At 44.0% G+C, this 15,529-nt stretch overlaps 1 protein-coding gene across 3 annotated transcripts in view; it reads right to left on the reverse strand.

Annotated features, from left to right (window-relative positions):
- Positions 1-15,529, reverse strand: part of PALM (paralemmin) — a 67,505-nt gene that overhangs the window by 8,932 nt on the left and 43,044 nt on the right. Inside the window, exons 6-8 of one of the 3 annotated variants that reach the window (XM_060784907.2) lie at positions 14,785-14,806; positions 14,102-14,161; positions 1,207-1,338 (exon numbers count right to left, since the gene is read on the reverse strand). In XM_060784907.2, coding sequence (XP_060640890.2) covers positions 1,207-1,338; positions 14,102-14,161; positions 14,785-14,806 — 214 coding nt within the window. The remainder of the gene's footprint in view (positions 1-1,206; positions 1,339-14,101; positions 14,162-14,784; positions 14,807-15,529) is intronic. The other 2 variants (XM_060784908.2, XM_060784909.2) reach the window with 2 other exon arrangements.

Raw genomic sequence — 15,529 nt, forward strand, 5'->3', positions numbered from 1 at the left:
GACCCCCAACCATAAAATTATTTTCATTGCTACTTCATTACTGTAATTTTGCTACTATTATGAATTGCAATGTAAATATCTGATATGTAGGATGTATTTTCAGTCACTAGACCAAATTTGGCACAAAGACCCAATACACCCAGATTTGAATACGGGTGGGGTTGGGCGTGGGTGGGTGGGGGTGGGTTGATTTTGTAATTTGGGAGTTGTAGTTGTTGGGATTTATAGTTAACCTATAATCAAAGAGCATTCTGAACTCCACCAACGATGGAATTGAACCAGACTTGGCACACAGAACTCCCATGAACAACAGAAAATACTGGAAGGGTTTGGTGGGCATTGACCTTGCGTGTTGGAGTTGTAGTTCACCTGCATCCAGAGAGCACTGTGGACTCAAACAATGATGGATCTGGACCAAACTTGGCACAAATAATCAATATATCCAAATGTGAACACTAATGGAGTTTGGGGATTTATAGTTCACCTACAATCAAAGAGCGTACCGAACCTTTCCAACGATAGAATTGGACTAAACTTCCCACACAGAACCCCCATGATCAACAAAAAATTCTGTGTTTCCTGATTATCTTAGGCAACCCCTCTGACGCCCCCAGGGGTCCCGACACCCATGTTGAGAAACACTGGTTTAGACCTTGAGGGGGCGGGAGGGGGGGGGAGCACATCTAATATGGATGCAAGGAAGAGGACAAATCAGACCCTTTGCTTCCAAAACCCTATTTCCCTTCCAGCAGGTTGGCAGAAGCTGGGGCTAACGTCGGAAGCTCACCCTGCTCCGCGGATTCAAACCACTGACCTTTTGGTCAGCAAGTTCTGCAGATCAGCGGTTTAACCCCAATATATAATATAATACAATATATAGATAGCATATAATATAATATATAAACATTTCTTGGGTCTCCACAAGAACCTTTTGCTTCAAAAAGGGCTCCATGTCTGAAAAAGTTTGAGAAGCCCTGCCCTAGACATTGAGTACAAAACTCGGTTGGCACTTGGAACCCAGTTGGCAGCAATTGAAGGAAAGCGGAGGACAAAGGTGCGGGGCATGAAGGAGAAACCAGGGCATTTTAACAGCAGCTGAGAAAGCGGGGCAAGCAAGGAGTAATTGGGACAGCTGGCGGGGGTCCCCAAGATTGACTTAGGACATCCTGGCCCATCCTCGGATGTTGGGTTGCGGACGGAGCCTACCTTTCATCTCGTCCTCGTACACTTTGACCCCCTGAACTGAGTGGTCTTTGGGAAGTCTAGTGGTGCTGGAAAGGACCTTGGTCTCCCCCGTGACTTTGTCTTTCTCCACAGTGATCTCCACAGAGTACATAGCTGGGAGGCAAACAGGGACAGTGAACACCGAGACCCGCCCTGAAAGGCACCCCCAAAAAGCCCCGCTCTCCATCCAGGTTTCACCCCCCAAAGCTCGGAAGTGAAGCAGTTCAGTGCGAGCAGAGGCAAGCGGACGGGTGCGTGGGAGCCGAAGCCATCGCAGGAAAGGGAATGCGAGATCTGTGCCCCCCTGGATGTTAGAAGCGCAAAGTGAAAGAAGGGTGCAAGGCAAGAAGCATTATCTCTGACACCGCAAAGCAACGATAAGGACTCCTTTCCTGATTTCGAATCCCTGCGAGTTTACTGGTTCTGGGTGCATCACACTCTCTCAGACTCAGAAAAACAAAAACAAAAGAATGGCCTGCCTCAGGGGAGCGTGCTTGCTCCATCAATGTTCAACATTTACACAAATGACCAGCCACTGCCAGAAGGGACAGAGAGTTTCATCTATGCTGACGATCATGCCATCACCACTCAAACAGGGAGCTTTAAATGGCTGAACAGAAGCTCTCTGAAGCTTTAGGTGCTCTTACTGCCTATGACAGGGAAAACCAGCTGATTCCTCATCCATCTAAAACACAGACATGTGTTTTCATCTCAAGACAAGCATCTCAAGATCTGAGGATTACCTGGGAAGGAATCCCACTGGAGCATTGCAGCACACCCAAATACCAGAGTTACTCTGAACCGTGCTCTGACTTAATAGAAGCACTGCTTGAATATCAAGCAAAAAGTGGGTGATAGAAATAATATTGTACGAAAGCTGAGTGGCACAACCTGGGGATCACAACCATTGGCCCTTGTGCTTTGTTACTCTGCTGCTGAGTACGCATGCCCAGTGTGGAATACATCTCACCACATTAAAACAGTGGATGTGGAGCTTCATGAGACATGCCGCATTATCACAGGGCATCTACGCCCTATGCTGGAGAAATTACACTATTTAGTGGAGGGGTCCTCAAACTTTTTAAATAGAGGGCCAGGTCACAGTCCCTCAAACCATTGGAGGGCCGGATTATAATTTGAAAAAGACATGAATGAATTCTTATGCACGTGGCACATATATTATTTGTAGTGCAAAAGACACTTAAAAACAATACAATAATTAAAATAAAGAACAATTTTAACAAATATAAACTTATTAGTATTTCAGTGGGAAGTGTGGACTTGCTTTTGGCTGATGAGATAGGATTGTTGTTGTGTGCTTTCAAGTCATTTCAGACTTAGGTTGACCCTGAGCGAGGGCCAGGTAAATGACCTTGGAGGGCCGCATCCGGCCCCCAGGCCTTAGTTTGAGGACCCCTGGTTTAGTGCATCATCTAACGTCCATCAGGAAGTAACAGCCTGTAATGAAAGGACCAAACATGGATATCTCGGGCCCATTCCCCAGTTTGGATACCAGTCAGCACGCCAACGCCTTAAATCAAGAAAGAGCTTCCTAAGATCTACAAGATGCTCGCAGGAATACCTCAGCAAGTGTGAGTCCAAAAGTGGCAGGCTAAAACCTGGAACTTCGATCAGTGGCTGAGACCGGATGAGAAACTCCCTCCTGGGCACACAGAAAACTGGGTGACTTGGAAGGTGGTGAACAGACTGCGCAGAGCAAAATTCAAGAAATGGGCCTCGGTGGAGTCCACGACATGTGAGTACGGAGAAGAGCAAACCACAGACCACTGACAACAATGCGGTCTAAGCCCTGCCACATGCACAAGGGAGGACCTTCTCACAGTGACACCAGAAGCACTAGAAGTGGCCATCTTCTGGTCAAATGCAAAGTTTTAAACTTTGTTTGTGGTTTTTTATACTTTATAACTATATTCTCAATTCGCTTCTGACAAGATAAATAAATAAACAGCTTCAGAGGAAGGTCAAGTAAACCTCTTCCAGGCAAATCTTTCCACGATGGAGTTGGAAACAACTGGAAGGCCTGCAACGACAAAAGGTGTCCTTACAACTGTGTAAGAGTTGCCAGATCTCAGGTTTTGTAGCCCAAATGGGGAAAGCCCCCGTCTCCTGCATTGTAACCACATTGCATTTGGCCCTTCCTTTCAGCTTCTGGATCCTATACTTCTACGATCGGAGTGAAGGATCTCAAAAGAAGAAATGGGGATGGGGACCTCTGAGAAGAACTGGAGTCTCAGTTCCAGTTGGAGCAAATTTTCTCCAGATGACAAGAACTCAAGGCTGAAAGGAGATTTGGACGAAATATTAAGTGTACACAAATGCTTTGAGAAGTCACAGATGCCTCTCGACTTTAAGAAAAGACTAAATAACTATCCATCATCTACGAACGAATTGGGACAGTTTGGGGGGGGGGGGGGGGGACCACCAAGATGATCAACACTTGGGAACTACTCTTAGGAGAAACTATTTCATCTTCAAATCTTTTAGGAACACCTATTCTTCTATATAGTATAAAATAATGATAAGGAATAACAAAGGAAGCTGGAGACGTTGAACTAGGAGAAGGTAAAGAGAGAGATATCTTTATAGAGCCAAAGAGATGCCAAGAAGATGGAGCTGGAGCAAAAACACGAACCAATGGATTAATTATTTTTTTCATGTCAGGAGCGACTTGAGTAACTGCAAGTCGCTTCTGGTGTGAGAGAATTGGCCATCTGGATGTTTACCAGGGGACGTCGGGATGTTTTACCATCCTGTGAGAGGCTTCTCTCAAGTCCCCGCATGAAAAGCTGGAGCTGACAGATGGGAGCTCACCCTGCTCCTTGCATTTGAACCGCCGACCTTTCAGTCAGCAGTCCTGCCATCACAAGGGTTTAACCCATTGCGCCACCACAGTTATTTTACAGAGCTGACACATCCCAGAAGATGAGAAAAACATGCTGTTTCCAAGCTCTTCTCCAAAGGCAATTCCAAATATCCAAGGGGGCACCTATGCAGCAGAATTAATGCAGTTTGATACCATTTTACCAGCCATGGCTCAACATAATGGAATTCTAGGAGTTGTCATTTGGCACGTTTGAACAGAGGAGGGTCAAGTATTTATAAAACTATAACTCCCAGGATCCACAGTACTATGCTATGGTGGTTAAAGGAGCATTGAATGGCATTCATTCTACAGTAGAGATGTAGCCCTTGTAAAACTACAGCTCCTATGACCCCACAGCATTAAAGTGGAGTCAAATTGCATTATTATTATTATTATTATTATTATTATTATTATTATTATTATTGCTGCTGCTGCTACTACTACTACTTGCCACTCCTGGTGGCTCAAGGAAGGGAACAACATGGCAGAAATGAAGATATTAAACACAAGACTATGAAAACACATATTTGATAAGCAAAGAGACTCCATCTATTGTCAAAGGTTTTCATGGCCGGAATCACTGGGTTGTTGTAGGTTTTTCGGGCTGTATGGCCATGTTCTAGAAGCATTCTCTCCTGACATTTTCCCTGCATCTATGGCAGGCATCCTCAGAGGTTGTGATGTCTGTTGGAAACTAGGAAAATTGGATTTATATATCTGTGGAAAGTCCAGGGTGGGAGAAAGAACTCCTGTCTGTTGGAGCTAGGTGTGAATGTTTCAATTGGCCACCTTAATTCACATTTGATGGTCTGACAATTTTTAGGTGTGGCTTGTTACCGCCTGAGGGAATTCTTTGTTGAGAGGTGATTAGCTGTCCCTGATTATTTCTTGTCTGGACTTCCCCTGCATTTGGGTGTTGTTCTTTATTTACTGATATAATTTTAGAATTTTTAAATACTGGTAGCCAGATTTTGTTCATTTTCATGGTTTCTTCCTTTCTATTGAAATTGTCCACATGCTTGTGGATTTCAATGGCTTCTCTGTGAAAGAACGTCTGCTTGAGAGTGGAATTGACTCCCTTCAGAGGGTGATGGGATTAAGTAGAGATTGGATGGGCCTCTTTTGGGAGTGTTTCTATTGTGGATTTCCGCATGGCCGAATGGGGTTGAACTAGGTGGCCTTTGGAGCCCCTTCTGACACGTTTCTGTGACTCTTTCAGAGTTGATATTAGACCTGGATCACTTCCAGCCAGGGGTTTGATTTTGCTATAAAAATGTATATGGGAGAGGGGGTGTGCACCCTGTAAATGTCTTCAAAACTGTGCACAAAAATATCTGGCACCTTCATGCTTGTCCAGAACGGTTAAGACTGTCCCACTATATTGTTGAGGAGGTTGTAAAGCTATTGGTTCATACCTATTAGAGCGTGCAAAGCTTCGGAGGTCTGTTTTGGCATTTGGAAATTTATATGATTCATTAATTCAAATCTCCAAATTACTAATCAGAAAGGGACCCCCTCCGAAGCATTACGAACTGAAACGGAAGCCTCGGAAACGTTTCGGAGGGTTTAGTAAAGATTTGTTGTTTCGGAGCATTTCAAGCTGTAGTTTTTTTCAGTGTAACATACTCCATAATTGTCTGGGGTGGGAGGGGGTGAGGGGGCTGATGGGACATAGCATTCTCAGAATGATGAGCGAGTCAATAACTGCTGACCACACTAGTGGAGGGTGATGAATTGCGATTTTATCTTGACGATTTGGCTTTATGTATTTATTTGATCTGTATTTTAATGTATTATGATGTTATTATGTTATCAGTTTATTTGGTGTATGAATTTTCTGTTGTTAGCCGGCCTGAGTCCCTCTTCGGAGGTTGAGAAGACCGGGTTATAAAAGTTCTAAATAATAATAATAATAATAATAATAATAATAATAATAATAATAATAAGAGAGTGATGGCTCCATACTGTTTTTTTTCCTTGTCCACCACTCACATGGCTTTCTGCAAAGCTAGTCTCTTTTTAAAAATGTCATAAAAATCAGTGGATGACCAAAATGTTATGAAACTTGTCAAGCTTAAAGTTGTAAAGGTTGCCTACAAGTGTGCCCAGTTTCATCCTGATTGCCATAAAAATGATGGAGAAACAAACCTCAAACCCAATAGAAGAGGCTGATGTAATTGACAATGGCGCCTGCATGTTTTTTTTCCTTGTCAGCCAATCATACAGCTTTCTGCAAAGCCGTTCTCTTCCTTTGATTTGTAAAAACTTTTTAAAATTCCTAAAAATCAGTGGGTGACCGAAACATTCTGAAACACGGCAGGCTTAAAAATCATCAATGCTGCCTCCAAATGTGCCAATTTTCATCCCGATAGCTATAACAACGACGGAAAAACAAGCCTTGAAATTTTCCCCATCGCCGCTAACAGAATGAACCAGAATGCAACAATTGCCCAGTTTCGGAGATTCAGATTACAAAACGAAATGGGACCCCTCTGTTTACGAAATTTTTAGAAATGAAAGCCTTTGGAATCTCAGAAGCGAATTACAAATTGGATTTCAGTCGCTTCACACACCTCTATTAAGTACATAAATGCTGTAAATATCCCATTATGACTACCTGTACACAAGGTAATTAAATCTATATAAATAAAAATGTAATGTTCGTTTGTGGGATTAACAGAACTCAAAAACCACTGGAGGAATTGATATCAAATTTGGACACAAGACGCCTAACAACCCAATGTATGTCCTTCACTCAAAAAATTGATTTTGTCATGTGGGAGTTGTAGTTGCTGGGATTTATAGTTCGCCTACAATGAAAGAACATTCTGAACCCTACCGATGGAACTGAACCAAACTTGGCACACAGTTCTCCCATGACCAACAGAAAATACTGGAAGGGTTTGGTGGGCAGTGTCCTTTGGTTTTGGAGTTGTAGTTCACCTACATCCAAAGATGACTGTGGACTCAAACAATGATGGATCTGGACCAAACTCTACAAGAATACTCAATATGCCCAAATGTGAATACTTGTGGAGTTTGGGGAAAAATAGAATCCTGACATTTGGGAGTTGTAGTTGCTGGGATTTATAGTTCACCTACAATCACAGAGCATTCTGAACCCCATCAACGATAGAATTGGGCCAAACCTCCCACACAGAACCCCCATGTGGGCCACAGCAATGCGTGGCAGGGGACGGCTAGTGTTCAATAAAAGATAAAGCAATTCTTTCATTTCTAGAGAGAGAGAGAGAGAGAGAGAGAGAAGGCCAATGCCGTCACATAGCAATGCGGCATAATCCTGAGGAAAAAATGCCGAGAATCCTTTCTCGCCTAAGAAGACCCAATGTGATTTCCGTGAGGTGACTCCAAGGCCCATCCACACACGCAGGAACTCCACTAACATCCCTAGTAGACCTGCCTAGGTCTATTTTTATTCCATTGACTAATGAACCCCTGCTGTAGCTAGGCGGAGAAAAAAAACCACCCACACATCGACAAACGCATGCACACGCGTCTGTTGAAAGGGAAGGGAATATGCTCCAGAGCCTCGGGCCTGGAAAGGAATCGAGCCGGAGAGTGTTCAGAGCATGTGGTTGCCATCCATCCATCCATTGGCCCAGCTGGTCAAATGCAAACCCACTGGCCGTTCCGGACCGCTCTCATGACCTTGGGAATCAGCTATGGGCACAGCAGGCATTTCGCCCATGCGGACAAGAGAGAAGAGCCGGGGAGAAAGAGAGATGCCTTTGCGACCCTATTGCCCCCCTCCTCCTTACTTCTGGAATGCCCTTCCAATATAGAATTGTACACATAAGCCTGTAAACCAAGTTTCCAATGAAGAAGGAGTCTACATCCTTCTGCATTGCAAATTTGCAACTGAGAAGGATGGATCTGTAACCGATCCAGATTCAACGAGATGACGGAAGTCTTGTTATAAACATTGGGTCTCGGTGTCTGCTTTGGTTCTCAATTGAAAGAGAAAAATGAGGAATTGTCGAAGGCTTTCATGGCTGGAATCACTAGGTTCTTGTGGGTTTTTTCGGGCTATAGAGGCATTTCTCCTGACGTTTCGCCTGCATCTATGGCAAGCATCCTCAGAGGTAGTGAGGTCTGTTGGAATTAGGACAATGGGTTTATATATCTGTGGAATGGCTGGGGTGGGGCAAAGAGGTCTTCTCTGCTGGAGCTAGGTGTGAATGTTTCAACTGACCACCTTCATTAGCATTTGAAGCCCTGGCTGAGCCTGGGAAAATCTTTTGTTGAGAGGTGTTAACATGTACCTGGTTGTTTCCTCTCTGCTGTTTTGCTGTTGTAATTTTAGAGTTTTTTAATACTGGTAGCCAAATGAACAATGAACAAAATCTGGCTACCAGTATTAAAAAACTCTAAAATTACAACAGCAAAACAGCAGAGAGGAAACAACCAGGCACATCTAGAACATGGCCCTATAGCCCGAAAAAACCCACAAGAACCAAAATGAGGAATAAATATAATAATAATAATCCCTATTTAATAAGATGACTTAGTCTTACTGTCACATTTGAGCCTCAGCGGCTGCTTTGAATCTTGATTGAAAGAGAAAAGCGGGGTATAAATATAAATATCATCATCATCATCCATGTTCAATGAGATGACAATCTTGTAAGTTTTGGGTCTCAGTGGCTGCTTTGGGTCTTGATCAAAAGAGAAAAGTGGGGTATAAACCTAATGATGATAATAGTAATAATAATATAAACTATTATTGAGTTGTTGTAGGTTTTTCCGGGCTATATGGCCATGTTCTGGAGGCAATTTTTCTCCTGATGTTTCGCCTGCATCTATGGCAAGCATCCTCAGAGGTAGTGAGGTCTGTTGGAAGTAGGAAAAATGGGTTTATATATCTGTGGAATGACCAGGGTGAGACAAAGGACTTTTGTCTATTTTTGTTTTGTCTATAAACTATTATTATTATTATTATTATTATTATTATTATTATTACAAACTCGTGCTCGAAATAGATACAAATGGAGGTGAATAGAGAAGATGTTGTGATCAGCGTGAATGCTGAGGAACGGATCATCTAAGTGCTAAGTAATAATAATATTGAGTCTCAGTTAACCAGCATGCATGGGAAATTTATATATGCCATATGATCCTGGGAATTATAGTTTTGTCATGTCTTTCACCTTCTCTGAGTGCGTCTAAATTGTAGAACTGATTCAGCCTGACACCACTTTAACTGCTGTGGAATCCTAGGAAGTGTCGTTTTGCAATGTCTTTTCTGCCCAAGAGCGCTGGGGTCTCTCCAAACTACAACTTCCATAGTATTTGAGTTCCCTCAGGGCAGTGTTTCTCAACTTTCCTGAGGCTGTGATACCTTAATACAGCTCCTCGTGTTGTGGTGACCCTAACAATAAAATTATTTTCGTTGCTATTTCACAACTGAAATTTTGCTACTGTTATGAATCGTAATGTAAATATCTGATATGCAGGATGTATTTTCATTCACTGGACCAAATTTGCCACAAATACCCGATATGGCCAAATCTGAATACTGATGGGGTTGGGGGTGGGTTGATTTTGTCATTTGGGAGTTGTAGTTGCTGGGATTTATAGTTCACCTACAATCAAAGAGCATTCTGAAATCCACCAACGATGGAATTGGGCCAAACTTGGCACATGGAACTCCCATGACCCAACAAAAAATACTGGAATGATCTGGTGGGCACTGACCTTGAGTTTTGGAATTGTAGTTCACCTACATCTAGAGAGCACTGTGGATCAAACAATGATGGATCTGAACAAAACTTGGCACGAATACTCAATATGCCCAAATGTGAACACTGGTGGAATTTGGGGAAAATAGACCTTAGCATTTGGGAGTTGTCATTGCTGTGATTTATAGTTCACCTACAATCGAAGAGCATTCTGGACCCCATGAATGATAGAATTGGGCCAAACTTCCCACACAGAACCCCCATGACCAAAAGATTTTGTTTTCTAATGGTCTTTGGTGACCCCTCTGACAACTCCTCGTGACGCCCCCCCCCCAGGGGTCCCAACCCCTCTGGGTTCAACTACATTGTAGAATGGATGTAGCCTGACACCACTATAACTGCTGTGGAATCCTGTGAAGTAAAGTTTTGCAATGTCTTCTCTGCCCAAATGCCGGGTCCTCTCGAAATGACAACTCCCATATTTAAGTATTTAAGTTCCCTCTCGAGGGGGAGGGGGAGTGGTTTATAAATAAATAAATTTGTGATGGCACCACAATTCCAAAGTTTCTTGGATGAAACCGATTATCTGGATCACACTCAATCTGATTTCAGGCTTGACTAAGGGACAAATCCAGCATTGATCGCCTTGGTAGATGATATACACAGGGAACTGGACAAGGGGAGTGTGTCCCTGCTGGATCTCCTGGACCTCTCAGTGGCTTTTGATACCATCAGTCATGATATCCTTCTGGGTTGTGTCTCTGGGATGGGACTGGGCGGCACTGTTTTACAGTGTCTCTGCTCCTTCCTGGAGGAAAGTACCTAGATGGTGGAGCTGGGGGAATCCTGTTCGACTCCCTGGCCAATCGTCTGTGGGGTTCCTCAGGGTTCAGTTCTGTTTCCCCATGCTATTTAATATCTATATGAAACTGCCAGGAGATACTATATTATTCCTTTCCACTGAAAGCCAAGGATACCGTCCTGCCCCCAAACTGGTGCCTGACATCAGTGATGGACTGGATGAGAGCTAATAAGTTGAACGTAAATCCAGACATGAACTGTGGTGTTGGAGGAAAGTTCTGAGAGTGCCTTGGACTGCGAGAAGATCCAACCAGTCCATCCTCCAGGAAATAAAGCCCGGCTGCTCATTGGAGGGAAGGATACTAGAGACAAAGTTGAAGTACTTTGGCCACATCATGAGGAGACAGCAAAGCCTAGAGAAGACAATTATGCTGGGGAAAGTGGAAGGTAAAAGGAAGAGGGGCCGACCAAGGGCAAGATGGATGGATGGCATCCTTGAAGTGACTGGACTGACCTTGAAGGAGCTGGGGGTGGTGACGGCCGACAGGGAGCTCTGGCGTGGGCTGGTCCATGAGGTCACGAAGAGTCGGAGATGACTGAACGAATGAACAACAACAAATCCAGACAGAACAGAGATGCTCCTGGTCAGTGAGAAGGTGGACCAGGGTGTGGGACTACAGCATGTGCTGGATGGGGTTCCACTCCCCCTGAAGACACAGGTCCGCAGTCTGGAGGTGATCCTGGACTCATCGCTGACCCTGGAACCCCAGGTGTTGGCGGTGGCCAGGAGCAACTTCGCAGAGCTAAAACTTGTGTACCAGATGCACCCGTACCTTGAGATGCCAGATCTGGCCATGGTAGTCCACACCTTGATTAGTTCCTGTTTGGACTACTGCAACGCTTTCTGTGTGGGGTTGCCTTTGAAGGTAGTTTGGAAGCTGCAACTGGTTTAGATATCAGCAACCAGGTTACTAACTGGAGTGCCGTACCGTGAGAGGATGACTCTCATGCTGCGGCAGCTCCATTGGCTGCCGATTTGCTTCTGGGCTAAATTCAAAGTGCTGGTCACTACCTATAAAACCCTGCAGAGGAGGCCCTTCTCTCAGTCCCACCCCCATCTCAAGCACAGCTGGTGGGAACGAGAGAGGGGGCCTTCTCCATGATCACTCTCCGTCTCTGGAACTCCCTCCCTGAAGAATTAAAAACTGCCCCTTCTCTCCTTGCCTTTAAGAAATTGCTAAAAACACACTTATGGAGAGGAGGACTAATACGTCTTGATATTTACCATGACCAGATATGTTAAATCCTATCCAGAGACAGGAATTGATTTCAGCCTGTTAGCTATTGGAAAGGTCCCACCTCTTAAAAAGGTCTTAGCTTTTTAAAATGTTTTATCTTGTTAATTTATATTATATGATTATGTTGATTATGGGTTATTTAAGTTGAATTTTTGGGTTAATTTTTATTTGGTATTAAGTTTCTAGTTAGGTTGCTTGTATATTGTTTGATGTATTTTTTAAATGCAATTTGTTGATATGTTGTTTGCAGGCATTGGATGTTTGCCTTATGTGTTGGAAACTGTTGTGAGTCCCTTCCAGAAGATAGGGTGGTCTACAAATAAATTATTATTATTATTATTATTATTATTATCCATAATTCTATGCAAAATAAGTCTCTCCAGAACTTTGTAAAGATGGCACGACAAGCAGATTACAGGAGCTGTCTTCATAGACCTGTCAGCAGCATATGACACTGTAAATCATCACGTTCTCTTGAAAAAAACTTATATCACAAAGGACTACCACCTCAAACGCTCCATAAGAAATCTGCTACAAAACAGGAGCTTTTTTGCTGAGTTCCAGGGCCAGATAAACAGATGGTGAAGACAGAAGAACGGCCTGTCTCAGGGGAGTGTGCTCACTCCATGAATGTTTGACATTTACACAAATGACCAGCCAATGCCAGAAGGGACAGAGAGTTTCATCTATGCTGACGATCGTGCTATCAACGCTCAAGCAGGGAGCTTTGAAAGGGTTGAACAGAAGCTCTAGATGCTCTTACTGCCTATTACAGGGGGAAGCAGCTGGTTCCTAATCCATCTAAAACACAGACATGTGCTTTTCACCTTAAGAACAGACAAGCATATTGAGCTCTGAGGATTACCTGGGAAGAAACCCCACTGGAGCATTACAGCACACCCAAACACCTGGGAGTTACCCTGGACCATGCTCTGACTTACAAGAAGCATTGCTTGAATATCAAGCAAAAAGTGGGTGCAAGAAATAGTATCATACAAAAGCTGGCTGGCACAACCTGGGGATCACAACCAGACACAGTGAAGACATCTGCCTTTGCACTTTACTACTCTGCTGCTGAATACGCATGCCCAGTGTGGAATACATCTCACTATGTTAAAACAGTGGATGTGGCTCTTAATGAGACATGTTGCATTATCACAAGATGTCTACACCTAACACCACTGGAAAAATTATACTGTTTAGCCAGTATTGCACCACCTAATATCCGTTGGGAAGTAGCAGCCTGATATCCTCTGTTTGGATATCAGACAGCATGCCAATGCATTAAGTCAAGAACGGGTTTTCTAAGACCTACAGAGATATTTGCTGGAACACCTCAGCAAGCAAGAGTCCAAAAGTGGCAGGCCAAAACCCGGAACCTCAACCCATGGCTGATACCGAATGAGAGACTCCTTCCTGGGCACACAGAAGACTGGGCAACTTGGAAGGCGCTGAACAGTTTTCGCTCTAGCACCACGAGATGCAGAGCCAACCTTAAGAAATGGGGCCACAAAGTGGAGCCCATGACATGCGAGTGCAGAGAAGAGCCAATTACAATGCAGTCTGAGCCCTGCCACATGCACAATGGAGGACCTTCTGATAGCAATGCCAGAAGAACACCAAGTGGCCAGCTACTGGTCAAAGGACATTAGTATCATGCCAAGTTTTTCAAACTTTGTGTTTTTGAATAGGTTACAACTGTACCCTCGGTTTGCTTCTGATACGATAAATAAAAAATATTATTATTATTATTAAAGTGGTATCAAACCGCATTCATTCAGCAGTCGGGAAGCACCTTTGGTATTGCAAAAGAAGTTGGTTTGGAAGATAAATGGAGACAATCTTATCTTGCTGCTGGAACGATAAAAAATGGACATGTTTGTTTTTTCCTTTCCAAACCCCGCAACGTGTGAAAGCTCTCCATCTCGACTGGTGGCCCTTTGTACACTCTCAGAGGCAACTTGGTTGCATCCATGTTATCGAAAAGCAGCAGAGCAAGGCAGAAGGAAGGGAAATGGCTGTCTTTCTGTAAAGCCAGCAAGAGATCCAGCAAGCGCCTACCAAGGCAAGTTATTCCCTGGGAATATATAGAATACGTTCGAAAGAGCAAGGCAAAGCGGCATGCGGTTACGGGCCAGACCGTGGGACTTGTGGTTCCCCAACAGGGCCAGGAAGGGAACCAAGATGCGACCTACCCGCCTTCATCATCCCACCGTCCGCCACTTTCGCGGGGCTGTTGGAGGCCTTGCTGCCGGCTTCGGGCGGAGGAAAAAAAAGAGGGGGGAAAATATGGGAGTTAAATGTTGGGAAGCATTTTGGGAAGCTGCATCTATATGGCGGAAAGGGTGTGCTTTAGTGCCATGGCTCCTGGGAGTACTAGTTTTGAAAGATTACAGGGAAACTACAAATTCCCAGGCACCCAAGGTGGTCAAAGTGGGGTCAAGCTGCACAGATTCCCCTTGACTGTGGAAACGGGAAACCGTGGATAATGGCAAACCCTAGGATGTGGTTGGTTAGTCTCAACAATAAAACAGAAGCATTGCATTAATGGTTGAGTCAACGCAGAAGTATGCTCCATTGATTCATTGGGTCTACCTGGATTCAGACTCATATCCATGTTCGCTATGTAGGCCCATCACAGTCAATCGTATAGAGTCCAGGGATTTGTAGCTCAACTACAACTCCTATTCCAAGCCCCCCAACAAATGAGGAATCCCATTTGGCGGTTAAAGCACTGTGAGGCAAGGATCGTTGCATAGTGGAGATCTATCCTCAATCTGGAAGGAGGAGAGGTCCCTCTTTCCTTTGAGAGAAACCACAGGATGCTTCTGCTTTGATTACAAATGGGATTTTGGCATCAAGGAAGTGACGTCCTTACCTTTGGCTGAGCCCAGTGGAGTCTGTGGAAAGACAGAACATGGATGAGTTAGTGGAAGAAATGACTTCAGGCATGCAATGATCCTGTCTTGCACTGCACAGCACACATTTCCAAATCATAGACGCAGACTGTCTAGTTCTTGTTTTGCACAGGAGATGCATAATAATAATAATAATAATAATAATAATAATAATAATAATAATGCTGGAACAGACCTCAAGAGCCATCTAGTCCAACCTCATTCTGCATTAATGCAGGGAAAGACCAATCAAAGTCCTCCCAACAGATGGCCATCCAGCTTCAATAACAACAACAACAATACAGTTGGAACAGACCTCAAGAGCCATCTAGTCCAACACCATTTGGCACAATCAAAGCCCTGCTGAGAGATGGCCATCCAGCCTCAACAACAACAACAACAATAGAGTTGGAAGAGACCTCAAGAACCATCTAGTCCAACCTCATTCTGCATTAATGCAGGGAAAGACCAATCAAAGTCCTCCCAACAGATGGCCATCCAGCTTCAATAACAACAACAATAACAATACACTGGGTTGTTGTAGGTTTTTTCGGGCTATATGGCCATGGTCTAGAGGCATTCTCTCCTGACGTTTCGCCTGCATCTATGGCAAGCATCCTCAGGCGAAACATCAGGAGGGAATGCCTCTAGACAATGGCAATATAGCCTGAAAAACATACAACAACCCAGTGATTCCGGCCATGAAAGCCTTCGACAATACAAATA

This window comes from Anolis sagrei, chromosome X (genome assembly GCF_037176765.1).
Source record: "Anolis sagrei isolate rAnoSag1 chromosome X, rAnoSag1.mat, whole genome shotgun sequence".
Lineage (NCBI taxonomy): Eukaryota > Metazoa > Chordata > Lepidosauria > Squamata > Dactyloidae > Anolis > Anolis sagrei.